A 27,648-nucleotide genomic window follows, 5' to 3' on the forward strand; every position below is an offset into this window, starting at 1 on the left:
TTCCCTACGTGTACTGATGAGTACATGTTATTTTGGATACAGTGATCAACTTACATTAATGTTAGACTGACTTTTCTACATAAGGGTGTGCTGTTCAGGCTCTTTCTGATTTTCAATGTATGCATGTTTTTCAGTATGCTGGTGATGTCTTTAGGTAGTAGATGTCAATATTTGCTTTGAGCACCCCGATTTAATTGAGAATATTTTAAACTATACACCAAAAGGTAACTTGTCCTAATTAAAAAAAAATGTTATATCCTGTTGTGCGGTTGTTCCTTCTTAAGGAACACTAATACCTACTTGTTGTTTGATATATTGAAGTAGTTCTAGGTTGCGAGCTCGAACATGCTATTTAAATTTAGCGGGCAAAAATTTTAGGCAGCCCAAATATAGGGCTTTGTGTATGGAGACCGTAGCTTTGAAATTAATTTGATCTTTAATCAGTCAACCACATTTTGCACGATTTGTAGTTTTCGTCGCGGGGCTTTCAGTAAGGCTAAAGTTGATAGAATTGCCAATGTTCAAATGGGATTGTGTAAAGTGTTTTTTCTTCAGATATTTTCATTGGTTATCTAGTACAATACACGCTACAACCATCATTCTCCGACACATCGTACAAGAAATATCTGGATGAGTCCTCAATAGCTTTATGTAAACAGTTCCCCAACTCCACCCACCCTATACAGCTCAAGTAAAATTGTAGTAAGATTTTTAATCTGATTAGTGCCAGAATTCTTCTTCGAATCATGCATACATCTTAACATATCAATAATGCTCTTGTTCATGGTTAGAATAACCTCGTACAACCAGGTGTCCCGGTATGTATATTTTGTATATCTATCTCTCTTCATGCATCCCCAATATGTTCATCAGATTCAGTCTCATCCCCACGTAGGACCATAAGCATCTGTCTCCAAGCTACCAGATAATCCTCTAGTCATTCATCCCATCTTACGTGTTTCATCCTGACCTCCTCAGCCACTGCCCATTCAGACATACCTCGCAGCCACTGTTCACATTAAGGCGCGCGCGCGCACCTCTATTAACGTGAGCGCGCAATGCCGTATGTGCAGCGCGCACACACCCACGACATCCCGGAAGTGAATCGCACCGCTCGCTTTTTTAAAGCAGCGGCGCGATTCGGGAGTGAAGGTAAGGCGGGCTTTGGGGGTTGGGGGCTTGCGGGCTTGCGGCTGCTGGCACCTGCGGGGCAGATTGTGGGCTTTTAAGTATTCATGTTAATCACAGCCCCTTCACGAGCTGTGATTAACATAAATACTTAAAAGCCCACACTCTTCCCCACCAGGCCCAGTTCCAGCCAAACAGGATCCTTGGCCCTCGCAGTGGGGGCTTGAAGGCATACGCGCAACGCCATTGGGCTCAAAGTGCTGCAATCCCCCCTCGTGTGTGTCAGCCCGGGATGAGACAGCTTCCCGGACGCACACAGACAGTTTTAGAGATTATCGTAGCCGCACCCGAGTACTTCACAGGTCTTTAAAAGACCATTTACATGGTAACAAGGCTTTGTTTATTTTTTCACCCCTTCATCTCCACATGGCGAAAGGCGACACATCCTTTCTTTGGCACTGGTAACCTTTGCCTACTGTTCTGCTGCATGGATTTTTCTTTTTCTATGCCGCGCATGATAGAAGAAGTTTATTTATTCCTATTTACCTTTCCTGACCCCTGCAGCGGCTTATCACATCAGGCTGTGACACAAAGTTTGACTAATGGAGTAGGAACGAGAATGTGTTACATTTTTTTTCTTTTTAAAATCTGCACAGTGTGTGCTTCATTTAAACAGTTTTTATCATTATCATGGCCGATGCAGGACAACAATAAGACAGTACAAAATGCCACGATAACACTGGTGATCCTGCTGAAGAGCAATCATTTGTCTGTCAAATTAACTGTATTTTATGTGGATAGCTCAGTGGGTTACTGCCTTTGTCACAGAGATCCTTGTGTTACTTGCAGTTCAGAAGTTACAATCCTAACATAGGATTGTGACCAATGAACTGTCATCAAAGAGCTGCAGACAAACATAAATTGTATACTTAGAACTTGGCTTTTTTTGTTTTGTGATATAGCTAGAACTTCCCCAGTCTTTCATTATTCTAATGTTGCTAAAATGAGTATGTTTGTGCAGATATACATTTTTATCAGTAAAGCTGACCCCCATGGAATACTCTTTAAATCCTATGGTTGTGTTTCCCCAGACCAAACCCTTTTAAAATATACTGCTCACCAGTATGGATGACATGTGATTCCTACACCTTGTAATCCTCATTGGCTTATGTGACTTTCCCTGTAGACTGATTTACATACTTGTATGATTCATTGTCTCTGTATAATGTGTGCGTGGTGTAAAGTACTGACACACACTACACTGATATGAGTAGCGCTATATAACAAATTAAAAGCATATGAGAGAGGGGCTACGTAAAGATGAGGGGCACTGTTGGAGAGTGGCAGTGAGGGAATCTGAGGAAGAGGTCATGGGATTCTAGCTAGTCACTTTGTGGTTTGAGACGTATAGAGGTTGGCTGTTATTTAGGCATCTATTTTAGTATTTGAGGAACTCCCTTGAATCGGCTGCCCTACTGTGCCTTGTTCTGTGTTTTGTTAAAACTTATCTGCAAGTAAAACATGATTTGAAGGTTGTTCCTCTTGATGCCAATTTTTAAATTTCAAGCTGAATTTTTCTATTTACTGTTCAAAAACACCCTTACGTTCTTACAATCAAAAGCTATATTACTCTTCCGCTCGGGTGGTCTGTCGCAGGTTTTCTGCCATTGCAATGAATGGAAATGCAGCTCTTTGATAGTTAATAGCTTACTGTTCTATATTAGTATTTAAACTTATAAACTGCAAGTAACAAAAGGGGCAACATTTCCCCACCCAATGAACAGTGCTCCAGTTAAGAATCTTTAGTAAAATCTTATGATGGTACCACCGTTGGGGGCATATTATCAAGAATGGCATTAAAATGATCGCCGCTTTAGCAGCAGGAAACTGCCGCTAAAGCGGCGATAATGGACTTGATATTATGCCCTTGAGCATTCCTATAGAAGCCCAGGTTCACACCAGAACATGGGCTTCTATTGGAATTCTCAACGGCATATTATCAAGCCCATTATCGCCGCTTTAGCGGCAGTTTCCTGCCGCCAAAGCGGCGATAATTTTAACGCCGTTCTTGATAATATGCCCCTTGGAGTCTTGTGCTTTTCTAAACCTGAATTGTACTTGCCTGTGTAACCAATTCATGTCATGGGGTGTTTATCCAATTTGAAAACCGACCTTAAGACCCTTAACGTGGCGCTGTATGTGTAAAAAATGCACCATCTTTCAAACGTTTGGAGTGACAGTTGGCGCTGCACACGCGCGCGGTCTGGTTCATGGCGCACATAGCCAAGGTTGCAGACCCTCCACTGCCGCACACAGAGGAAAAAAATTAGAGGGAACATTGCTCGCAGCCATTCCTTATAACCAGGTTAGTTGGGCGTTCAACCATTTAATGGCTATCCGCCTTTTGCCAGCACTAACCGTAACATTGAAATTTTGCGGCTACGTTTCTTTTTGTGGGGGTGGGAGCAGGCCCAGTAACGCATCTCTCGTGAAAGGTGCTATAACTGTACAGTTCCACACCACATGCAGGAAATCTGTATGACGTGCTACATTGCGGCCATCTGATCAGGAAGGGTAGATAGCATGTATGGTCTTTGGGGTGAGATACAACTGGTGTACAAAGTTATACGATAAAAGTTTATAATGTTTCTTTGAAATCACGGTGCGCTTCTCCATATGGATCTTGCGCAAGTTGTGTGGCGTCAGATCGTGCCCTAATCCCTCTTCCCACCTGTTGTGTGCCTTTGGGGTCATTTCCGGAGAATGTTCTCGAAACGCTCTATAAAGGTGCACTATAAGTTTCCGTTCTAGATCTAGTAGCCTGCTCGGTGTTTGTGAAGGAATGGTCTCAGCTGGGAAGCTGGGCCAAATCTCTCGCGCCATAGATATTTTTTGTTGTATTGTCCCTGGCCCAAATCGAATGAGGTCTATTGCGTCGTCAGCTGTGAAACTGTCCCCCAAGGTGTAAATCACCCAAAACATCACAACCTCTCTCTCGCTATTTCTAAATGGACATGATTTTCACTATGTCCTCAAATGGTTTAAGTATTCAAATCAGCATATTGCATGTATAAGGGGCTCGATGAAGGATCCTTGTGACTACCCGCTCCCAGATGAGACCCACCTGCTTAATCAAAAGAAGATATTTCTTCTGTATCCATGCCTCACTCATGAGGAGTGCAAGAAGAGTATAACTCCCGCTTGGGTCTCCCAATAACCTCTTTCAATTGTCCCCCTCGTCGAACCAATGGATCCCGTATTGAAGGTGGGCTGCCATGTAATACATCTCTATGTTGAGAAGTTCGATGGCCCCTTGGTCCCACATCAGCAGGTTGGGAAGTTTGATGGCCCCTTGATCCCACATCTGCTTAAGCATGGTAAGTCTTAATCTCTTCCATTTCGCAGACCATAATAGATCTATTATTATACTGTCCAGTTCCCTAAAGTAGTGGTGGGTGATATCATAGAGTGCACCCTGTAGAATGTACATGCATTGAGGTAGCATCACCATTTTTACTAGGGCTGTTCATCCCATCAATGAAGGGGGAGATTTCGCCAGAAACAGAGACCACCCTGCCAATATTCATGTCCGGAAATCGCTGTTTTTCAGTAGCTATCCTAATTCCCAGGTAACTAATGTGCACCCTCCGGACACCATGGCTGTGCGAGCTCCGTAAGCGTCGCGGGGTCCGCTCTTTCCAGACCTCCAAGCAGCAACAGCTGCAACTTCTGGGCATTGATTGAGAGTCAAAATGCTTCTGCAGACTCGGATAAGGCTGCTAAAAGTACCGGTATGGCCCCCACTGGATCAGGCAGATACACCAGGGTGTCGTCCGTGTTTAATGAGATCTTGTGTTTGGTGTCTCCCACCCGGATACCCCAGGGATCTGGTCTCCGCCTCACAACGACGTCGGCGGTTCCATCACCATCGCAAATATAAGACGTTGCTTCTGAAGAAAGTTATAACTAGGGGATGGAGCTTCCTCTCTAGAAAAGCAGCAAATTCTTAAGAACGTTTAGTTACTAGAAACAAATTTTAGCTACATTTGCTACTTGGTTGTTAAGCGTTGGATATGGATCAAAAGTGATCCCTAATTTTCTCACAGAGTTGCTGGGATTGGGTTTATTCCCATGTCTGGGGCCAATGTGGCACATTGAAGTTTTGAGCGCTGTTGCGGACTAGCAGACTTTGCAACTATAAAGCATTAACAGACATCCAGTATCTTTTTAGACATTTGCAATTTCCTGATTGGACAAGGAGCTCTGACCAAAAACATTCTTCAGTCGAAAAACAATTCTGTGTATCATCAGCAAACATGTAGAAGTTCGACCCCCAGCTCATGGTGAGCTAATTTCATTTTGCGTTAATAAATATTAAATAATAGCAGAGACAAAATTGAGCCCTGTGGCGTGCCATGTTTAATAATGGTGGGCTTGGCAGAAAAAAGTACTAGTAACAGTTTGTGTTCTTTATTAGGAGACAAATTGATTAGTTTCAGGGCTGTCCCACAAATCCCTCTTTTTTTATTGATCTAGAAATTAGCATTGAGTGTTCGATGATATTGAAAGCGACAGATAAATCGAGGAGGACTAGGCCTCCAACCTCTTCCCCGCTCTCCTTGGGTCATCCAGGCCAGACACCACCACCATCTCCGTACTATGCCTATGTCTAAAACCTGCCTGATGTGAATCTAACCGTATATGTGCTTTAGCAAATGTAATCAATTGCTAGTAGAGCCATTTCTCAAGAACCTTTCCAAAAACAGTAAGAGTGAGATGGGCTTATTGTTGATCAATAGCTTCGGATCTAAATCGGGCCTTCCCAATAAGGGTTTCGCAACAGTTTGTTCCCAAGCAGAGGGAACATGTCTATTCCTCAAGCTGCAGCTGAATATAAAGAGTATAATCTAAGACGGTTATAAACTTGAGTATTTTCTGCTGGTGCAGGGTCATTAGGTGATCCCGTCGGTTGTTTATAATGAGAACATTTCAGTTAGAGTCAATGAAGAGATGGCTTCAAACTCTAGTTGTAAAGATTCTGCTGATCCCTTTTTATCCCAGTGTATTTTCTTTTCTCTCCAGGGCGGCGTGTAGGAATGTTGTTGGAGACCCTTAAATTTCATTGTGGATATTTGATATTCTGGTCTCACAGTTTGCGTCTATCTGAATTTACCAATCCTCAGACTGTGCCAGTTGTTGGTGTTTGTTTGTAACTCTAAAGAGATCTTTAGCCAAATTTGGCAACTTCTTGACTACATCTGAGAAATCTTTTTTTCAACTGCAATCTAGTCCTTGTAAAGTTTAGTATATTCTTTGTACCTTGCTATGGCTAGCTCCTCATGGTTTCTTTGCCATTTCAGCCCATATTGGCGTAAAATCAGTTTCGTATTAGCCAATGCTGGAGTGAACCATTGATTATTTAGGGAGGAGATTTTTACCTATGAAACCATTCACACCACATTTCGATGACGCTTTGTGGTCCATTTTTAGCATATCTATACCCGAGCTTGTTTGGGTGCTGCCTTTGTACATGAGTAGCATTTCCTTGGACATTTAGTAAAAGGTGGGTCACTTGCGCAGTAATTGATTGCTTTTGTGCGTAAATTGATGGGGAAGTAGAGTAAAGCCGGAGATCAAATGAAAATAGGTAGAATATTAGGTTTGCTGGGCCAGGAAGTCTTTTTCTTCCCATGGATTCAATGGCTCCTACCTACTGCGCAATGCAATTATGACCATAACTCATTCTTAATAGTATTTGACCTGAGATATCACCTCTCACATTTCTTAGGTGCCCAAAGCATTGATCATCGCAATGTTATTTGACTTGCATCAGAAGGAATGTCTTTGTAGGTGACTGAGTCTCGGACTCAACAGAAGACAAAAAGGCATCACTTAATGTTTAAGCACTTACAATGTATATATTATCTGCTTTTGAGCCAATGGTCTTCAAAGACGAATGACCATTAACTTTAACCATGGAAATGATAATAACCATTGGTCACTGGTTTTTAAAATTTCGAATCCAAAAATCGACTGGTTAAGGTGCCCAAGAAGTTCAGGTTAAAGTTCTTGTTAAAACACCCCCAGCTCTAGACTAGGTTCAGAAATGTGTGTTCAGTAGCAATGGCTTGTGGGTGGGTGTGGTAGTTCCTGGTGGGAGGTAATGTTGCTTCCAGCTGGTGATTCAACGTACTTGGGACTTATGTTTTGTAGCCTTGAAGTGCATCCCTCTTAGTATTATCAGTAAATGTCAAGGACTTTTTTTTTACTATTTCCGTTCAGAGTACCGAGACCTCCTTTAGTGTTAAAATTTGCATCGTTCAAAGATGCCTGAAATGAAAACTATTTATCTTGAGCATCTAAAGGTGCTGAACTATTTATCTTGAGCATCTAAAGGTGCTGAAATAGCTCTTTTCCTTCCAAAAATAAAGGCACTACATGGTATCAAGTAAGGGGAGAGCTTCCCAGATTTGGTGAAGTTAAATTCTGCTGCTTCAGGTCTGATGTTAGCCAAGACCTTTGGATTTTAATACAGTTGTTTGTTTCTAGCTTAAAAAAAAAAATTTGATTGATGAGGGCCTAACTGCCCCCACAGTAATAGAGCTATGCCAAACGGGCATTGACAATACTAAAAGGCCCGCAGCTAGTGACATACTAGTGGCGTTGCGTATGCTTGTTTAGATGTGAGCCCACATATTTCCTATGAAAACCTGAATGAGAATCTTCAAAGTGAGTAACCATGATGTATCTTTTCTCATTTGACCATTTGCAACCAAACGGTACTATGAGCCAAATCCTTTAAAAATTATATATTCTGATTAGAATGAACATGCAGTGTAAATATGCAAAGAGGTCTGGGGCCATAGTCTGTCCGATGAGATGCCAGTGAAATCTTTAACTAAGTTGTACTCAAGCACTTATTGCAGTAAGGAGCACATGTACAGCTCTCTCAGCAATCTGAATTATCCATTGATACAATAAGCTGTGAGAAGGGAACAAACCTGTGTCCTCATTGTCCCACTTTGTGGCAAAAGCAATGAAAATCGTTGCATCTACTGACAGTGCACCAAGAAAAATCCAAGGTAGTCTAGAACATACTGTTTGTTCCATATCATTCATACTACAAGAAAAGCACGAGTTGCCTGCTTTAGCTGACAAGGATATCTTAGAAGCCCATGCAACAAAAAATGCTGCTGCCTATGAATTATCTGATCTATACATTCCTTTGGAACGGCAGGTGTGGTATGGGGTGATCTATCTAATAACACCGCTGATTATTATGGTTTGTTGAGATTGTTATTGTCCAAGATGTTGTAATATAAACTCAATTTACCTATTTCTTATCAGGGACGCGCAGGGACATTTGTATTTTTTCCCTGCTTACAATTAGGGCTCTGATTTTTCTTTTTTTATCTTTTCGTCTGTTTTCATCCATATTTATTTTATAGTCATCTTGTTAGTATTTATCTTAAGTATTGTTTACTTTGAGAGTAAATGGTTGTAATATGGTATAATTCCACATTTATGTAACAGAAAGACATACTTTGATCCCTTTTGTGTGTTTAGCAAATTGCGCAGCTAAATATAACACCCACTGATCAATATTAGCATTATATTACAAATGTTTTAAAATATGCCTGCATTTAAGGAAATCTCATCATGTGTTTTTTTATTATATACTCCCCATACTGTCTGCTCAGTTCTTGGCTAGGAATTCATGAAAGACACCATTGAGACTCACTTACAAGAAGGCTAATTTTCTGAATATTTACTCTTTTAAAAATACTTAAACAGTAAACACGTCGTTTTCAGTCTTTATGTATCTGTAAAAACGGAAAACTGGGAGACTTACTTATATTTACCACATGATAGATAAATCTATATAAAAGCAAATTGTTAAAAATAACCACCCACTCGCTGATAGCAAAAAATTAAAGCAAAACAAATAACTACTTTACAGTGCAACACTATCAATCTTAGTACAGTTTGTTTTGCAAAGAAGCATTCTGCTCACAGTTACATGTCACCGCTTTCAACAGCTTGCACAATAACCTGCTTTCCAAGGAGGAGCCAACCAAAGTCCATTACTGCTGAGGCATTTGTTCACTCTTGCTGCCCAGTCCAAACCATGACTCGTGCCCATGCAAAATGCCATTACCGGACATAAATGTGTGATTAACAAACGTCTATCCAATGGGCTGAGCTAAGATAAGATTGGCACTGCAAACCAGGTCAGTACATCAAGAAGGCTACCCTTTTCCCACTGCTCATGTATGCTTTTCTGGTGGCTTACCCAACAGTTCATTAACACTCTTAACAAACCAGTAGCTCAAGGTCAATCCTCTTTCGGCTTTGACTATTAAATGGTGTATTGTTGAAATTACATTAGCAGAGAGACGCCTAAAACTGACTCTAAGCCGCACCAGACATAGTTAATCTGCAGCAAGGAAAGGCAATGCCCCCCCCCCCACCCCCACACACACACTGGAGCATCAGTCTTTCTCGCCTTTTATTTGTTCTTTCTCAAGAAATTCAACATCTCGATGGCCCTTTTCACAGCTAAGAGCATTGTTCTATAATTGTATGCCTATATTGACTGTTGAGTTTTTCCTCTTGCTAATGTTATTTGCGAATCACGACAATAGATTAATGGCATCATTATTCCATCTTATACATTTAGATCCACCTACTGATACCTTTATTAAAATACCCTTGTTTTACCATGGTTTCTTATGTGTGAGTTTCTACTTCAACTGTAATATTTCTCCTCGCTTCTTCTCCTGCCATTGTCCATCCACCAAATGGTTTTTCCCTACCTTCTTGCCTCATCTTTCGCCGCTGCTGGAACCAGCCTAACTGGACTTTACTTTGTTATATGTTTCTGTAAAGTTGATAAACCTGAACAGCTGTACTAAAATATTTCAAAAATACGCTTGTGAGTACTCCTTAAAAATATGTCAGTGTGAAAATACACACATTGTAGTCCACTTCATACAGTTAATTAAGATGCGTTCAGCATATGCATCTTGTTGGGCTTGTTTTTAGACTGTGCTGCAAGTCTGAATTGATCTAGGTCTCAATTATTTTTTTAACTGGGGAACATGCAGTCAGTTGATATGTTAAATCATGTTGATCTATGCCAGATCATGTACGCTATCTGCAGTGGAAATTCATACTTTGCTAAAAATGAACTCACTTAATTTTAGGGCCAAAGCAATGGCATTGACAAATAGTGTATATAACCCTTCAATAGAATGAATTTCGCAGCTTGGACCCGTGCCCTGATAGGATAGCTCAGACTGACATGACTTTATCACCCTGGTTCTCTAGTAAAATGATTTTGGGTTCTGAAAAGGTGAGTTATTAATTCTGTTTCCTGATTTTAACCTTCAGTAATCGCCTGCTTTTACTGATTCTGGCTGTCAGTTTGCGGAATGGCAGAAGATTTGTATCCATCTAAGACTTAAAAAGTTTGTGTGTCTTAAAACCGAGTGAATTTGTACTTGGTCCAGTGGTGGCTCACCTACTGCTCTGTCTGCGAAGGGGTATCAAGAATGGAATTGCCATTCCACCATGAAGAGTGGGAGACGCTACTAAAGAGTATAATTCGGAGCTCAAAATCTAACATTATTCCCAGTTTTCTTACTACTGCCACACTCAGCAGGGTGCAAATCCATTGTTTTTTTGTTGTTGTCGTTGCTGTATTTGATTTCTGTCTCGGACCTTTTTCAGACATACAAGTTTTTCGTTCAGTGCTACATGTGATCAATATTGTTCTGTGTGGTTCTTAGGTCGCGTAGCAAGGTGGATACGGATCTAAGGTGTTCTCTCTTAAAATCCTAACATGCTTTGTTGCTTTATCACCCACCATGGTGTCTTTATACCAAATGCTGAGGGGTGATATGGCGATTGTGATTTCGGACCAAATGTTTTGCTTTATCAAAGAGTCCTTTGACCCCCTTGCACTAATGCTGTGGATATGTATTGCAGGATGTGTTCGAAGTAGAAGCATTTTCTTGTTCCCTCTGCCTTTTGAATCTTTTGTGCATTTAGGTCTTGCCTTAGGCAGCGCATGCTCTGTCTGTTGCAAGACTATTGATAGCTTACAGTGGGCTTAGAACCTACCCATTGCTTTACTTTTCTTGGCTTTGTCACTCTTATTTGCTAGCTTATTACTCATACGTTTCTGGGGGCTTTCCTTTCTCTTCTGGTGTTTAAACCCATTACTTGTGTACTTCCATTTTCCCATTTTCAGGTGCTAATTTTGTGTTTTTGGGGGGCGAGAACTTTACAAAAAATGCTTGTTTTCCAGCTGTCTCCAACATTTGTGTGCGGTTCCCCTCGCCCTCCCTCATTTGCTGTTCTTGCTTCCTCCCCACGTGCCCAACTTCCATTGCTGTTCACGTTTCTCCACCCTCTTCACTGACTGTGTACTTGGCCTTCCCTAACTGTCCTCTGTTGTCCGAGTGCTTTCCCATGCATGTTCTCTACTGATTGTGTACTTCATCTTCCCCATCCTCCATTGTTTGTTATTTTCCCCATTGTTGGCTCTGGCTTGTCCTTCTCTCTGGCCTTCTCTGCGTTTGTGTTGCCTCCCCCACCGCTTTCGACACCCAACCCATTGCCCTGTCTGTTTTTATAAAGCGCATTAGAACTATGTTAAACGGCGCATTTCAAACTACTTTTTATTTACTAATCCAGCTTGGATTGGTTAATAAAAAGAAAAAAATGCTCACCTCATTTTGTAGGTGCATACATCCTTGTTGGCGCTACAAAATATTGTGACCTCTATATCATAGCACCATTATTTTAAATATTATTTTCAGCCATGCTACACAGCTGGCACATTGCTGAACAGCATGGCTTACTATCATAACCAATGCTAATATGTCTCATGGGTGCGACCAGTTGGCTATTACAGTGCTTGTTTAGTCTGCTTTTAGTTGTGATTTTTGCCATTTGCATGCTAGGTTGCTGTTACCCCCTGGTATAGTTAGTGATTGAACCATTAGTTCTTTTTTATTTTTTTTCCTTTTTCTTCTAGGCGTGGTTTTATTTTTCTGTTCATCTTGGAGATTCTAACTGCAGATTTCTCACCATAGAATGTTCCCCAGGCATCAGACTAGAGTCGAAGAACCATGAGCAGGACCCCTGCGCACAGGTAGTTGGCATCGATCAAGTCTGTGTCGAAAGTTACGTAGCAGAAACCATATATGCAGGACACTGACATCAGTTCCTTTGTATCCACACCAACAGCACAGATCCAGAGTGCTACCTCTGTCATTTTTTTGACCGGCTTTTTCGGCCTCTTTATCGACTATTATAAGCTATTGCTCCAGTGTGCTAGGGACATGTCTCCTGCCAAACCTACAGGGTTTAAACCATGTGGGGAATGCAACAGAGAGATCTGTGTATCTGATCTGTATCTCATCCCCACTTGGTCTGTCTCTAGTGCCTGCGGTCGGATCGTGACCCCAAGGACTGCGCTGGGTGCAAGTCGATGCACCCCCAAAGCAATTTTCAAGCGGGTGTTGAAGCTCATCGTAGCGTGGAAGAAGGCGGCTCTGTACCGTTCCCAGGGTAGATGGCTGGGTCACTCCCATAGCCATTCCCATAGACCATCGTATTCGTGTTCCAAGACCTCTCCTGCCAAGACGAGTTAGTCTTAAGAAGCACAAGAAGAAGTCGTATTGTTCTTCGGCTTCCCCATCTAAAAGCCATGCAACTAGTTCCTGCTCCCACCATCTTTGGGCCACTGACTCCCTCTGGCATGTCTTTGGGCTACAAGAAGCCGAGACATGCCCCAGCTGGGTTACCACCAGCAGATCCACATCAAGCGCCAGCTGGGCCCTCTGAATCCACTTCCCGATCCCTGCTGATTCCGGCAATGGTGCCTTGTTCCACCTCTGCTCCTTCCCATCTGGTGCCGAGCCCATCATCATCTCTGACTTTGAGCTGGCACCGCCCCCGTACCATTCGTTGCCGTCCATACACGACCTACCCCAGATTTACCGCCCCTAATTAGACCTTTCCTTTGTGAAGGGGGTGAGTAGGAGGAAAGGTTGGTCCCAAAGAAGAGGACCCAGCGCTAGAAGGGACTGGTGTGAAGGGCTGGGTGATGTTCATGATTTGGACACTTCTCTGGACTTCTCCTCCAGGCCCTGTTTCGGAGGAAGGTACAGCCTTCATCCTTTGATGACTCCCTGCTATTTGGCAACAAGGCTGGCACGCCTGAAAGCCAGGCCATTCTCGGGTCTCTTGGGCTTTCTCCAGCTGCCCAGTCCTAGTAACAGTCCTTTTATCCCTAACACTGGCATGGTTGGGACACATATATGCACCAGCCAGTCCAGCAGACTAACCCGTCCTTTCGTGGTGAGTGGGTGAAGGGAGTGAAGGTAGATCCCAAAGAGGATGAAGGAGCCAGACCCATCATCCATCCAGCACAGACGTCCTGTTGCCGGCACAATTAAGCACCTTCTGCCCCAGTGGTCTGCAATTGCTTCTGATAAGTGGGTGCTTCCAATTGTGTGGATGAGGTACGCCCTCCCATTCATAGAAACTGCTCCACCTTTTCCACATTCCAAAGAATGACTGACGAAGGACCGTCAAGAAGTACAAGCTCTTGTGGCCAAAGGAACCATCGAGAGGGAACCCGCACCAGAAGTAGGGCATGGTTGTTATTCCTGCTACTTTCTCGTGCCCAAAAAGGATGGAGGCCTCCGTTCTATATTAGATCTGCGCCATGAACTACTTTCTGGGGAAAGAGAAATTCAGGATACTCACATTGGCTCAAGTTCTGTCTGCACTGGACCATGCATGCATATTTCCACATCCCCATTGTGCCAGTTCACAGGCGTTCCCTGAAGTTCACAGTGGGACACCAACATTTCCAGTTTGCTGTGCTCCCTTTCTGCTTTAACAGTCTCCCTCTAGTATTCACAAAAGTGATAATGGTGGTTGCAGCCCATCTGTGGAGGTCGGGATTTGAGTCTTCCCCTACCTCGACGACTGACTGTTGAAGGCATGCTCGCCCAAGGTGGTCGTCATCCATCTCTGGGCTAGAGAGGACATCCTGCATTCGCTGAGACTCACTATCAACGTACTAAAGTAATCACCTGACACCTTCTCAGATGCTGCCTTTCATCAGAGCTAGTCTGGACACAATGTAATTCTGTGCCTATCCAGAGTGGTGAGTCCAGGATATTCAGGCTATGATTCTGACATTTCAACCTCTGGGGTTTCATTGAGACTGACTCTGAGGCTTCTGGGTATCGTGGCCTCAGGTTTCCTGATGGTGAAGCATCCCTGATGGCACATGCAGGCTCTGCAGTCTGACGTGAAGTCCCAGTGGGTGCAGCATCAGTGAAATTTCTCAGATCGGAGGGGACTGCACAAGATCTGCAGTGGTTGCTGGCTAACCTCCCAGCGGCAGGCCTTTCTCTCTTCACCCACCCAGAGCTAACAGTGGTGATTGATGTATCAATTCCGGGTTGGGGCTGTAACCTGGGTGAAGTGGAGATCAGAGTTCTCTAGTCTTTGTCGGAGTCCCAGCTGCACATCAACCTTCTGGAGCTCAGGGCGATAAGTTTGGCATTGAAAGCCTTTCTTCCATCCATCAAAGAAAGGTTGGTTCAGCTGTTCACGAACATCGCCATGTGGTATTGCAACAAATAGGGAAGAGTGAGATCATGGACCCTGTGTCAGGAGGTCCTGTGCCTCTTGACTTGGCTGGAGTGCAAGAATATTTTCCTGATAATGTAGCACTTGGCAAGCTCATTGAATGCCAGAGCGGGCAAACTCAGACGCCGATGCCTTGCGGATCATGTATGATGACTACGTCTGGAGGTGGCACAACAGTTCTTCCACGTATGGGGAGAACCTTGACTTGTTATTGTTCGCCACTGCAGAGAAAGGGCAATGTCTGCACCTCTGCCCGGTACTGCTTCCAAAGCAGTTCTCGTTTGGAGACTCATTTCGTCTCCAGTGGAATTTGGGACTCAAGTAGGCCTTTCCACGGATACCACTTCTGCCTGAGTTCTCAAGATTAGGACTGACCGAGCCCAAGTGATTGTAGTGCTCCAGGTTGGGCACGGAAAGTATGCTATCCTGCCCTCCTGCGCTTGAGCATCGGTCAGGCTGTCCATTCGAAAGGATCTCCTGTCGTAGAAACAGGTCAGGGTCCAGCACCGTAACATGCACACTCCACCTTCATGCGTGGAGATTAGACCACCACAGTTTGGGTTGTCAATCCTCCTCCTGAGGTCTGTGATGTCATCTTGGCAGCCAGGTCTCTCTACTAAAACTGTATTTGCCTTGTGTTCAGATAAGTTTGTTTCTTCGAATTTCTCACTCCAGCTGGACCCCCTTTCTGCACCGCTGTCGGAGGTGTTGCCGTTTGTTTTATCTTTAGCCCGGCAAGCCCTTGCCCTGGGGGAACTGTTGAGGGTTACTTTTTTAAGTACGCTGTGACTCGTTTTCTGGAATGTTGGCAACACTTGGTCCCCAATATCCCTTTCGTGATTCCCCTATTGGACCTCAATCTGGTCCTCCTGTTTCTCCTGTTTGCTTCCTTTGAGCGCCTACACTGCTATTCTCTGCAGCTCTTGACTATTAAAACTTTTTTTAGTGTCGATTACATCAGCCAGGAGGGTCCGTGAACTTCAAGCTCTTGTGATTCACCCCTCTCCCCGACAAACTGTTTCTTTGGACTTGTGCCTCCTTCCTGTCAAAAGTTGTCACTTTGTTTTGGTCAGAGCTCCAACTCCTCCAACCTAGGATGAGACACGCCATCGCCTGGACCCGAAGAGAGCTCTCTCTTTTTAAATTGATCGCACCACTGACCATCAGGTGGACAGTCAGTTCTTTGTAGGGTTTACTGGAGCGAAAAACGGAAAGGCTGTGCAAAAGTGTACAACGGATTGAATTGTGCTTTAAGTTCTGCCATACATTAGCCAAGAAGCAGCCTCCTCAGGGCCCATTCCATCAGGGCCAAAGCAGCTACTACTGCGTTGGCACGCAGGGTACCCGTCCTGGATATTAACCTAGCTGCTATGGTGGGAGACACTCCACACATTCATGAAGCACTACTGCCTGTACAGTCCGACATTCTGCCCCTTCGGTCCTCCAGGATTTTCTAGTTTGAGGCAGTTTGCAGATGTACTTCCAGGGAGATATTTCTTGGGTATCTATTCTAAGGTTGAAATTTGTGGTTAGAACTCGAACTGCAGGTTTGTCACTCACTGACCCTTCCACCCCCTCTCTGCTAACTTGGCCCTTCATCTTTTAGACACTGCACACTTGTCAAATATTGTTTTTTACATGGCTCTGCATTTTTTTGCGCAACTGTAGTCACAGAAGAAACTGATGGCAGAAGGTGCTTTTATGGGCACCGCGACGCCACTGCAAACACAGATATGGCCGACATAGAGGCGATCGGCATGCAGAGGTACTGCTCAAGAGTTTCCGGATCCAGTATGATGTCTTGGGAATTTTCTATGGCGAGTAACTTGTTATTTTGGGCCGCCGTTGCTGACTTTAGTGTGATTTTGGTTTTGAATTTTAGTGATGGTTGAGAGTGTTCTCTGTGTGGTGTAGTTGTGGAATCCATTATGATTCCTGTGGTTGAGCCTGGCGTAGATGCAGTTTGATGGTTGAGCTTTGCTTAGGAGTGTATCACTGCCCTGTGAAAGGTGAGGCAGGTGTGTTGCCTGCACATTCCTACCCATTGCTTGTTAAATATACAAGAGCTGCATGAACCTGCAGATTCTCACACAAAGTTGTATGCAAATGGTGCAAGTCTCTGCGTTCTAATTAAATTATTATACTTCATTTATTCCAATGATAGTTTTAGCAGGTGACACTCCATTTCACCAAAATGTGTTTTTGGAGCAAAACGATATGGGAAATAATTTGCTGCAAATTATGGTTTATAGGAAATTTTGTGCTGTGGTTTTGATCTCTGCCCTTACTGTTACCATTGGAATTATTTGAAGCCATCATTTTTCATTTTTAATGATTTTTCAACCGAAATTCAGGTTTAAAGCCACGTGTTTCCCGGTCTTTTTGTAGAGGGAAAAAAATCAAATAAATTATAGCTCTTCATTCAAATGGTTCTCCATGGTGTCAATCATGACTGCTAGCCCAGATTCAGTGCAGAATGGCAGCATCAATAGTTAATAAGGGTTTTAAAAAAAATATTTGCATATTTGTTAATCCTATAATGCTAAAAAATGTATTATGTATCGTAGTTTTACAGTGCTAAAACACGGCTGTGCTGCGAAGTAGGGATACAGATTTTGTAGGTATATACACGTGAAAATAAACCAGTTGTAAACTAATTTATTAAAACAATATATCCATAAACACCAATTACTTGAGTAATAAAATGCACACAAAATGAAAAAAATCCCCAAAACTGGTACTCCGTGACTTCTCCCTTACTCTCTCAGACATTTGTAGTGAGCTACAGTTTTTGGGTTTTGCTGCTGTGATGTATGGTTTTTCTGAGCCGAGCTTTTGTTTCTGTTCACAGGTGATAGTGGAGAAGGCGCCGAAGGCTCGAATAGGAGACCTGGATAAGAAGAAGTACCTGGTCCCCTCAGACCTAACAGGTAACTCATTGGAAAGTGGGGCATAGAGCCTCTTGTCTGTACTTAACATATTTAGATGCTGGTGGAAATCCATGAATATCTGATTCATTGTAGCATTCATTGTCAAAACCAGGCACATAAGTAGTGCCCCGCACACCTTAAACTAACACATGCTGGAGAGACCAGGCGTGTGAGAGGCAGTTCCGTAGATCTTGCAAGAATGTTATTCAGCACATGCCAGACACAGATCTCTATGTAAAGCTCACAATAATACACAGTATAGGAGCCTTACTCTTGATGTTCAGAGGGGTAAGACACCCCAATGGAAGAGATGTGTAAAGTGGCCCCCTAGTTACTGAGAAGTAGGGTCCTTCAGAGCTTCGAGTAATGTACAGAACCAGTGTGAGAGCTCACATCCAGTAGCACTAGTTACCTCTGTACTGAGATTCAGCTCTATCGAGCTTGGAGTAACCGTTGGCATACAGATACTGGGTGGAATAGCTCCATACTGAACTTCCAGTAGCACCAATAGCGAGTGAGGTGACCTCCCTGCTCTGAAGGGTAGCTGTATGCAAATAACGCAGTCATGAGCAAAACACCCTGCAGAGCTTGCAACTCAGTCAGAAGTCATGTATAGTAAATTTTGTGTAGGTATGTTCTTTGCCCTAATGCTCAGTACCTATGTGTAAGATTGTTCTTTTTCTTGAGTCCTATTCGTGCATCGCCTCTGAATTGCACATGTATGTGTGCAACGCTAATTATAAATTGGAAACCTGGCTGGGAAACAACAGAGCCATGAACACAGGACGAGCGCCCAGCAATGCAAGTCAGGCAACATGGAAAATGTGCAGTTTAAGAGTTCCTCTCCCGATAATGAGAGAAATAAATGTTTTTCCTGTGAAGCTTAAATACCCATGATCGAGAACTATTGTTAAGGGTAGCCCTCTTCATTACTTAGACATACTCCATGCCCCCTTGTGTTTCCCTGACACACTTGCTTATTCCTTTTCACTCTGTTGCCTGTCCTTGGTTCGCACTTTGCTGTTAGTTAAGTCTACTCGTCTTTTCTGTTACAAATTACATAAGTTACCTTCTTACTGTCCCTTTCCTCCTTAGCAGTCTTCCTGTTTTTCTGTGTCTGTCTTACACTCGTGCACCATCTTAGTTGGCATTAGAAATGGAGTGCCAGCTACTGCAATGTTTTTTTGGCTGTTACTCATTTATTTTTCCTGCTACTTAAAAAACAATGTTTATAAGGTATGGGTTTATTGTCGAGTACTGGTAAGTTTATATCTCTTTTCCAAATAAGCATTTTTGATGACTGACTTTATTTGTTATCCAAGCTGCATGATTTTGTAACTTAATTTTCATCAATTTGGCTTTTAGGAATTTATCTTTAAAATTCGCGTCAGTTTTGTTTCATAAACTTTGTGCTTTTTGGTAGGAACACACTACACATTTGATTCTCCATTTCACCTGTTGATTTGTCTAAATCCTTTCATTTTCTCTTCTCTTTCAGTTGGACAGTTCTATTTCCTGATCAGGAAACGCATCCATCTGCGAGCGGAGGATGCTCTCTTCTTCTTTGTAAACAATGTCATCCCTCCTACCAGTGCCACCATGGGACAGTTATACCAGGTGAGTCGAGATGAGGAGGGAAGCATTACCAAACCTGGGGGTTCCTGTAGCGGTGTGCATGTGAGTCCAGAGGTGGAAATCCAGAAGGAGGGGGTGGGGGGGGGGGGTGTTGATCCTCACTGCACATTCTTCCTAGAGTCACACAATCCCCACTCACATCATAAGACATCACATCTCATGATCTCATTTATCTTACTCTTTTTGTTTTGTCTTTCTTTTTTTCATCCCTTCCCATCACATGCACCAAGTGATAGCTTTTCTTACTCCATCGCACTGCTTATGAAAGATATATTTCTGTGGCAGTAAAATTCCTATTAATTGCACATAGAATTCTTCAGTTTAAAAATAGAAACTAGGTCTACTTATGATATGCGGTGCAAATTAAGAATCTTTTAAAATGTCCTTTGGAACGTCCCCATCCAGCATTTCTTCCAGTGTGTCACTTGTGAACGTGAGAAATGTATATCTGTACCTGAACAATCCCTTCTTCTCAGAAGGAAATCTCTGTTGTCTAAGATCTTGCCAAGTTTGTGAAGCCCTCTAGGGCCTTGGCGGAGTAGTGACTTTGTCCTTTCTTTGGCAGGAGCATCATGAGGAAGACTTTTTCCTGTACATAGCCTACAGCGACGAGAGCGTTTATGGGATGTGAAGGCCCTACGGAGCCCTTAACCCAAACGGAACTGCACTTTCACGTGAAAATGAGGGAGGGAGGTGGGGTTGGTATTTTTTTTTGTTTGTTTTTTGCATTGCTTTCCCCTCTCTGGAGGTACAGGGTTGGGACAAGATGCTCAGCATTGCTGGAATTACAGGAGTGGGTCTTGGGAGGGGAGTTGTGCCTCCGTCCTTTACTGGTTATTATCTGTTGGGCAAATGCCTTTTCTGTGCGAAGTCCAAATCATTTTGCTTCTGCTTTTGCTGTTTGCTCTTAAATCTCTTACATGTTTGTTCTGTGCTTGTCTGGCTTCTTTCTTTGTGTGGTGGGTGGGTGGGTGGGAACAGATAGTGGTTCATGCCTTTGAGTTGTTTTTCCTTTTTGTTGGGTCGAGGCATGGGGAAGGGCCCGAAAAGGAAGTTGTGACAGAAGTCTCTGTGATTTTTGGTGCGTAACGCAGCGGCGGATGCAACAACGAAGCACATTGTAAATTTGGACGTCACCTCTTGCTCAACATTGTACAAAGACCTCAATAAACAGAAAATTCCAATGCAGGGGCAGCTAGTGACTGGTTAATGCTACATGGTAGTACTTCAAGCAAACTACCTACAAATGATGCCTCCATGCTGTGTGTAGTGTGCAGCTAGTAGATTGTAGACACCGAGCCAGACCTAATAGAGTTTGAGTCACTTAAGGAGTGTGGTCCAAAAGTGCTGTAGGAGGATGTCCAGTGATGCTCCATTGCCTCTGCAGATTAGCCCTCTTTCTACAGAGCAGTGCATGTGCACCCCCAGCAGATCTCTGTAGCTGTGGAAAGGGAAATTGATTCTGGTGAAGTAGAGGAATGCAACGAGGACCTCCAGTTGTGGAAAGGATCTTGACTTTTCAGTCTACAACACAAAGAGGACATGCATATTATGTTCTAGCAGTAGATTAATGTCTCATTAGTCCTAGTTGGACAGCTAACCAAGAATTCCAGGTGTGTTTCAGGTCTCCGCTTCAAATAAAAATCGTATCTGGAGAAGAAATCCAGCAGGTTGCAACATCTCTTGGTGTACAAGATTCCTTTGATCTCCTGCCTGAACTTTGCTGCATGTTAACTCATTCTGAGTATGCTGTCATATAGTGTAACCCCTGCAGTTCTTCAGGTGCCTCATAAGATATTTTTCAGGAGTTCGAATTTTGGCAATCTGAAAATGGCCACCCTTTCATATTAAGGCATTGCCCTTTTAAATATTTTATGGTGTCTTTAAAATTAAGTATGTATTTACAGCTTACACTGCCAATGGATGGATCTAGTTTGCCGAGGTTAATTGACGGAAGTCCTGTGTGTATATTAGGGCAGTAGCTTGGATTGATTACTTGCAGACAGGGGAGTAATTAAGAAACATAAGCCCTATTTGTGTAGCCAATGTGAAGAACCCTGAGCAGCAATGGAAAAAGACTGATCGCTCTTCACTCTAGATACAAGTGGTTTCCAGCTTCTTGGGTTTTTTTGTTGGTCCCTCATAAGCTGTGTTCAGAGGCATGGGGCATGCAAAAGATGGAGAGGGTTTAATTGTTTTAAAGAGAACCTTATTTGAGGCCTTTGATGTGAGAGTATTCATGCATCTTTGGACCCTGTAGAGGTGACAGCTGTAAGTTTGTCTTGGCACAGGTCCATTGGCAGATTGAGTCATTTCGTGCATTGCAGGGGAAAGTAAACAGTGGAACTTAAAATTGTTCATTATGGAATCTTCATTGATAGTGATAAACATTAAAATGTCCCATCAAAGGAGTTTGCTTCAGGATTTCAGTGTATTTTAAAATCTCCCACAATCTGTTTTAAATGTGTTGAATTTGTTCATTTAAACCTGATTTTAAATTTGATTTTTAAATTACAAATTGTCTGTAGTGTGAACTGAATACACTTTTTTCTGTAACCCTTTTTTTAAAACAAAAAAATGGAATGAAAGTGAGGGAGTTAAAGCTAGCTAGGCAGCGCATTCATGAACACACACAAAATAAATGTGGGTCTCCCTCTCCCTAAATAATTCTTTATGGTAGCTATCCTTCCTACTACCACATAGTGCCCTGCACTGAAAGGTCTTAGTCCCCACCATCATGGGATTGTCACCAATATACATGAACATAGAATACATTTATCTGTGCAGGAATTAATCCTGTTACGCTTTCACAAGTGACAACACTCTGTGTGTGGTGGTGGTGGGGGTGGTGAGTGTGTGAGTTGTATGTTTGCTTTATCATTGTTCATATTTAACACTAAGGCACATTTTTAAACGTATCTAATTAGGTTTTTCAAATCATTTGAATTTGAGGAAGGTTGTGAACATGTCTTTTCCTCACAGTTTTTAATTAGTTAGGGAAATTATAATGAAGAAATTGAAGTTAATCAGCAAAGTTTTCCCTAGTGTGGAAATAAACCATGCCTTTCGTGCTTCATGCTTTTTAAGCTCGTCTTTGAGCTGAGGATCTACTGAACCCTTCTAAGAGCTGAAGTTGTATGTCCTTTATTTATTTTTATTTTGTGCATTGTACTGTAGTTTACACCTCAGAATGTCTTCAGTGTTTGAAGTGCTTTTCTTCAACATCAGTAAATCTGGTTGGAAAATCCTCTTGCTCTGTGACTTCTTAGTCCTCACATTGTTGAATATTTTTCCTGTCTGCCCAAAAAAAGTCAAGGAGCAGGAAGACTCGGATTTTGAAGTAATGAACAATGAAGAGCTGCTTCAGAATCTTCTGTTGGAGAAAGCAGAAAGATAATTAAAATCAACAGAAGCCTCTACCTCACTGCTGTCTTTGGACCACCAGAAGCATCATTAAAAGAAGGAAAAAAAGGAATGTTTGGTGTGAGGAGTATGAGGCCTTGTTTGCTGCCCGAGTACTCGGCAATGTGGACACCAGCAGCTTATTTCCTATCATTGGCATGAAAGCATTTGACTTCAAGAGAAAAAACATTGAGGGACTGGTAACGCGAGCCACTAAAATCAAAATGTAAACTGTCATGGTACATGACGTGACCGTGAACATTAAGAAACTCAGTGTCCGCACGTTCAACATCTATGTTTTTCACTTATATCCAAAGCACTTCTATATGTAGTACTGCCCAAAATACATTTAGCAGAAGGTAAGTTTGAGGGTCTTTTTACCCTGAGGCAAACTAGTTCTACAAGCAAAACCACTGATTGGATGTTTAAAGTAAGTTGGGCTGAATCAGGGCTATTTAAGAACCCATGTCAAATACTCACCATACCATTCCTCACCCATCTTCTAGGGACAAAAAGGCAAAGAACACCACAGATGGCTGCACCAGTCTTGGACCCATAAGAATAGATGTTTCGGGAGCATTCAGTTTAGGCTTTCCTCTTTTAGTCCACATAATAACTGTCTAAAGATATACATTACAAAACCGCATCAATCCAAGCCTGCTGTCCCAATCCAAACACTCTAGCATCTATGGACTTAACATCCTTGTAAATGCAAGATCAGCTTTCAAACATGCATTCTATCCCAAAGCTCCTTGCAAAATATAAAATCCACATTCTGGTTGTCACAGAAACATGGTTTCAAATCAACATTGAAGTGGCCCTAAATGCAGCATTACTACTAAGCGACCTAGCTTTGTACGCGAACTCCAAGCAAAACAGGAGGCGGCATCTTGTACAACTCCCATTGTTCTATGCAGAGACATCCTTGCACCCCCTTTTATCCTCCTCTGAATATCTAAAATACACCATTGAACAAAACTTTCAGTGCCCATGACAGCACCTTACTGTGCTCAGGAACATTGCTGTACCTCCCTGTGAAACAAGACACCAGTAATAACATTCTAACTATAGGTGACTTCAACTTTTAAGTTGATGAAGAAGACTCGCCCACAAACTACACTATATCTGCCTCGCCCAACATACTAAAGGCCCAACCCAACAAGCTGGCCATCTTACCAACCTCTACCCAGACTTCCCATGAATGTTCTAAGTTACTCCCCTGTCATGGAATGAATCTCACATTAATATGATTCTCCTTTCCCAGATCCTAAGGGCAACATCTGTATCTTGTCTGGTCACATTATATCCCAACGCAAAAACACAAGAACAGCCCAGCCCACCAAATGCATTATTCTTGGCTTACTGCCCATCACACGCTCACCTAGACATCTCTCATAACCTTAACCACATCACAAACCAATTCTACTCCAAATGTATGAAGATTCTTGATCACTTGCTACCACTAAAAAGGTTCTGTGAGAATCAAGACACCAGAGCTTGGTTTTAATATCACCTCTCACAACTGGAACAGGAAGGTAGAAGGCTTGAATGACGCTGTCTTAAGAATTCCCAAGGATTCTGATAAACATGCAAGCATGTCACAGTACAGTAAATTGAAGTGAGGGTCCTGCACTGTGAATAAATCCTTCTACAATGAACACATCTATTCTGAAAACATTTCCAGACATTTAAAGAAATTATAAAGAACTATCATCCCTTGACGGAGCAAAAGCACAAAAAATCCACCTCCTCAAATGGTGTGCAAAACCAGTATATTTTTTATCTCAGAAAATTCAATATAATTCCAATAAAGTATAAGTATAAAAAAGGCTTATAAAGCGCTCGAATACCATATGGTGTCTTGGCGCTGTGGTGTATGTGACTTGCAGGAGAATAAATTACAGCTGGACCTGGAATAGGTGATGCTTGAGCAATTTTCTGAAGAGGACATAGCTAGGTTGGAGTCGCAACTCGACAGGCAGTTGGTTCCATAATCTCGCTGCACAGATGGCGAAGGAACGCCCACCCCATCTGGCAAGATTGAATCTGGAGATACACATAAGGCCAAGATTGGCCGATCGCAGAGCACGGAGCGGAGTGTAGGGTATAAACCTGTCAGTCCCATCGTTCGCGCCCCCGCCAAAACGAGCCCGATGCACCAAACAAAGTGCCTTGAACTCGATTCTTTGTTGAACCGGGAGCCAGTGGAGGGAGTTCCTTCCCGCAGAGGTGGAGCAACCCCTGGGTAAGTTAAGGATAACCCGAACTGCGGCGTTCTGCAAGGATTGGAGCTTTCTGACCTGAAATTTGTAGGTGCCCAAAAACAGGGCGTTGCAGTAGTCCAGTCTGGACATGAAAAGAGCAGCCATCACAGTTTTTTGTAATGCCAGAGGTATATATGGAAGAACCTTCCGCAAGGTTTTGAGCAGAAAAAAGCAGGAGGACGTAAGGCTGTTGACCTGAGCTGACATGTTTAGCTTTTGATCAAAAACCACCCCCAGATTCCTCACCTTGGTGACTGGGAGGGGACATTGCCCGGCTGCCAAAGGCCACCAAAAGGAGTTCCAGACTGATGGCCCCTTCCCAAATTCCATCACTTCTGTCTTTTCGGTATTGATTTTCAAATAAACTCACCAGCTTCTCCTACAATTACTCCTAGCAACACCTCACCCCTCCCAGCCACTTGAATAACAGCCTTTTGTTTTTATGAACACATTTTTATTGTTTTAAAAAATGGCAGTTCAGCAGCTAACATGTTAACTATTATAGTATGACATTAGGGAAAGTGAATTCCGAGTGTCCTATAAAAACATTTGACGTCATTAAATTGGCTGATTCGTGTTCAATGTCTGGGCAAAAATAGTTTCCGTGGCCTCTTTTATCTGAATGTGTTTTTGAGCATACACTTTCCTGATAAATTGCTTTCTCAGTAATTGCATAGTAATTCTTACCCCTCATCAATTGTGCCTATTGCGATCTGCTCTGACGTCCAGTATCTTTGCAAGAAGGCAGCCTGTCCCTGTTAACTAGCGTGTGCATAACATGAATTGTGCCACTCTCCAGTTATCCAACCAACCAAAACATTTTTGGGAAGATGTCTATGGGGCTAGCCTAAGACACAGAATAGTATTGATCTATTCTCCTACAGCGGCTATAAATCCTTGGATGCCTCAAGACCACATGAAACCAGTCTGCTTTTTCAGACATGCAGCATGAACTTGTAGAGGACTCATGCCTCATTGTTTGAAGTCTTTTAGGGGAGTAATGACCTTTGGGTAGGTATTTAATCTGGCTACAGTACAGGTGATCCAATGTGGCCAGTTCACCAGGTGCCAACTTGGGTTATACCTATCCCAGTCTTCTATTGAACCAATATCTTATTTGCATGCCCATCTTATCACAAGGAATCAATAACATGTCTATCATGCCCAGTCCACTGTTGTATTTGAACTGAATGCACTTATCCCAAGAAATCTTCAGGGGTCTGCTTTCCCAAATAAATCTTCAAGACATCTTTGATCGTGTTGAAGAATTATATTGGTACCACACAAGGGTAGTTGGGGATCAGATAAAACAATCTGGAAAGAGCAATCCTTTTTAAAACAGAAACCTGACTGAGTGTGTTAATAGGGAGGGCACCCTATGCTCTGAAGTCTTTACACAGTTTTGTGATCAAGGTGCCAAGTTGAGTTTCCAGAAAAGTATTTGAAATTTATGGTGAACACAAACCTTAAGGCCATTTCCCCACCACATAAGGAATGCCACTGATGTGTGTTAATTAACGCTGGATGCTTTGACATGCAGATTTAGGCTATGCATGAGCCACTTCCCTGTTCACCTGTAGAAAGAAAATCAACATTTCTTATTCACAGAGTGCTACCTATCTTCAGTTTTTTCACCTCCATGGAATCTCTGCATGAGGCCATCTTTCCTTACCCAGGATGCTGTCTGTTCAATCACCAATGAAAATGATAATGACAAGAGTGGGCAACCCTGCCTCGTGCCACACACTGTAGGGATCAGAGATGACTTGAGAGCTAGTTTCTCAGAACTCATAAACTGTCTAAAAGCAATCTGAACTCTTCTCTAATGTCCGGCTCCCCAGACTGGCATGAAATCATTTTGGTCTTTATGGACCAAGGAAGTTATTACACTCACTATTCTGCTTTTGCTAATATTTAAATCTTGGTATTAGCAAGATGGGCTGATATGATGCACAATGAATCTGGGGCCGGCTTGGATTCTGAATCTCAGAAATGATGCCAGCGCTGAGGTTACTTGAAAATGTGCTGCGTGCCTGAAGAGTATAGTTAACTGGACTAAAAAACACACTTGTTTCTTAAAAGATTCCAATAAAAGACTATGTGGACCTGGTATTTAACTGGTTTGCATGGCACTCAAGGTATCTACTATCTTCTCTGTCAGGGATCACAGTGGAGCCTGAACATTTCACTGCTAGTGAGTACTCCGTTCCCTGATCTGGATGACGCTGAACAGTTGCAGTCTTGTATCAAGGGAGGTTTCCACCCAGTCCCATGCCTCTGAGGGCCAACTTTCAGGGAAAGTCCTACTTTTGCAACACTGCAGTTTCTCTGGAAACAGCGCATAGTTAGGCTATCCTGTTCTAGGTTTAAACATATAATTGATCAAATCCCCACCTAAAGGAAAACCGCCTTCATCAGTGTAAACCTATAAACTACTGAACAACCACTAACTAAAATGCCATTCAAAAGAAGGAAATTGAGTGCAATTTTTTTTTTATGTCTTCCCAACTGTGCCAATACAGTATTATTATTATATAAAGTAGCAGCAACACAAACGGACCTAAAATTATTCTGCTTGTGTTTTGTTGTCTAGGGATGTCACTAACTCA

The 27,648-nt window shown here is 42.7% G+C and overlaps 1 protein-coding gene across 1 annotated transcript in view; it reads left to right on the forward strand.

Annotated features, from left to right (window-relative positions):
* Positions 1-22,620, forward strand: part of GABARAP (GABA type A receptor-associated protein) — a 42,170-nt gene extending 19,550 nt beyond the window's left edge. The window contains exons 2-4 of the mRNA XM_085638758.1: positions 17,660-17,738; positions 19,237-19,355; positions 19,939-22,620. Coding sequence (XP_085494884.1) covers positions 17,660-17,738; positions 19,237-19,355; positions 19,939-20,004 — 264 coding nt within the window. The 3' untranslated portion in view covers positions 20,005-22,620. The remainder of the gene's footprint in view (positions 1-17,659; positions 17,739-19,236; positions 19,356-19,938) is intronic.
* The last annotated feature ends 5,028 nt before the right edge of the window (positions 22,621-27,648 follow it).

The sequence above is a fragment of the Triturus cristatus genome, chromosome 12 (assembly GCF_964204655.1).
Source record: "Triturus cristatus chromosome 12, aTriCri1.1, whole genome shotgun sequence".
Classification (NCBI taxonomy): Eukaryota; Metazoa; Chordata; class Amphibia; order Caudata; family Salamandridae; genus Triturus; species Triturus cristatus.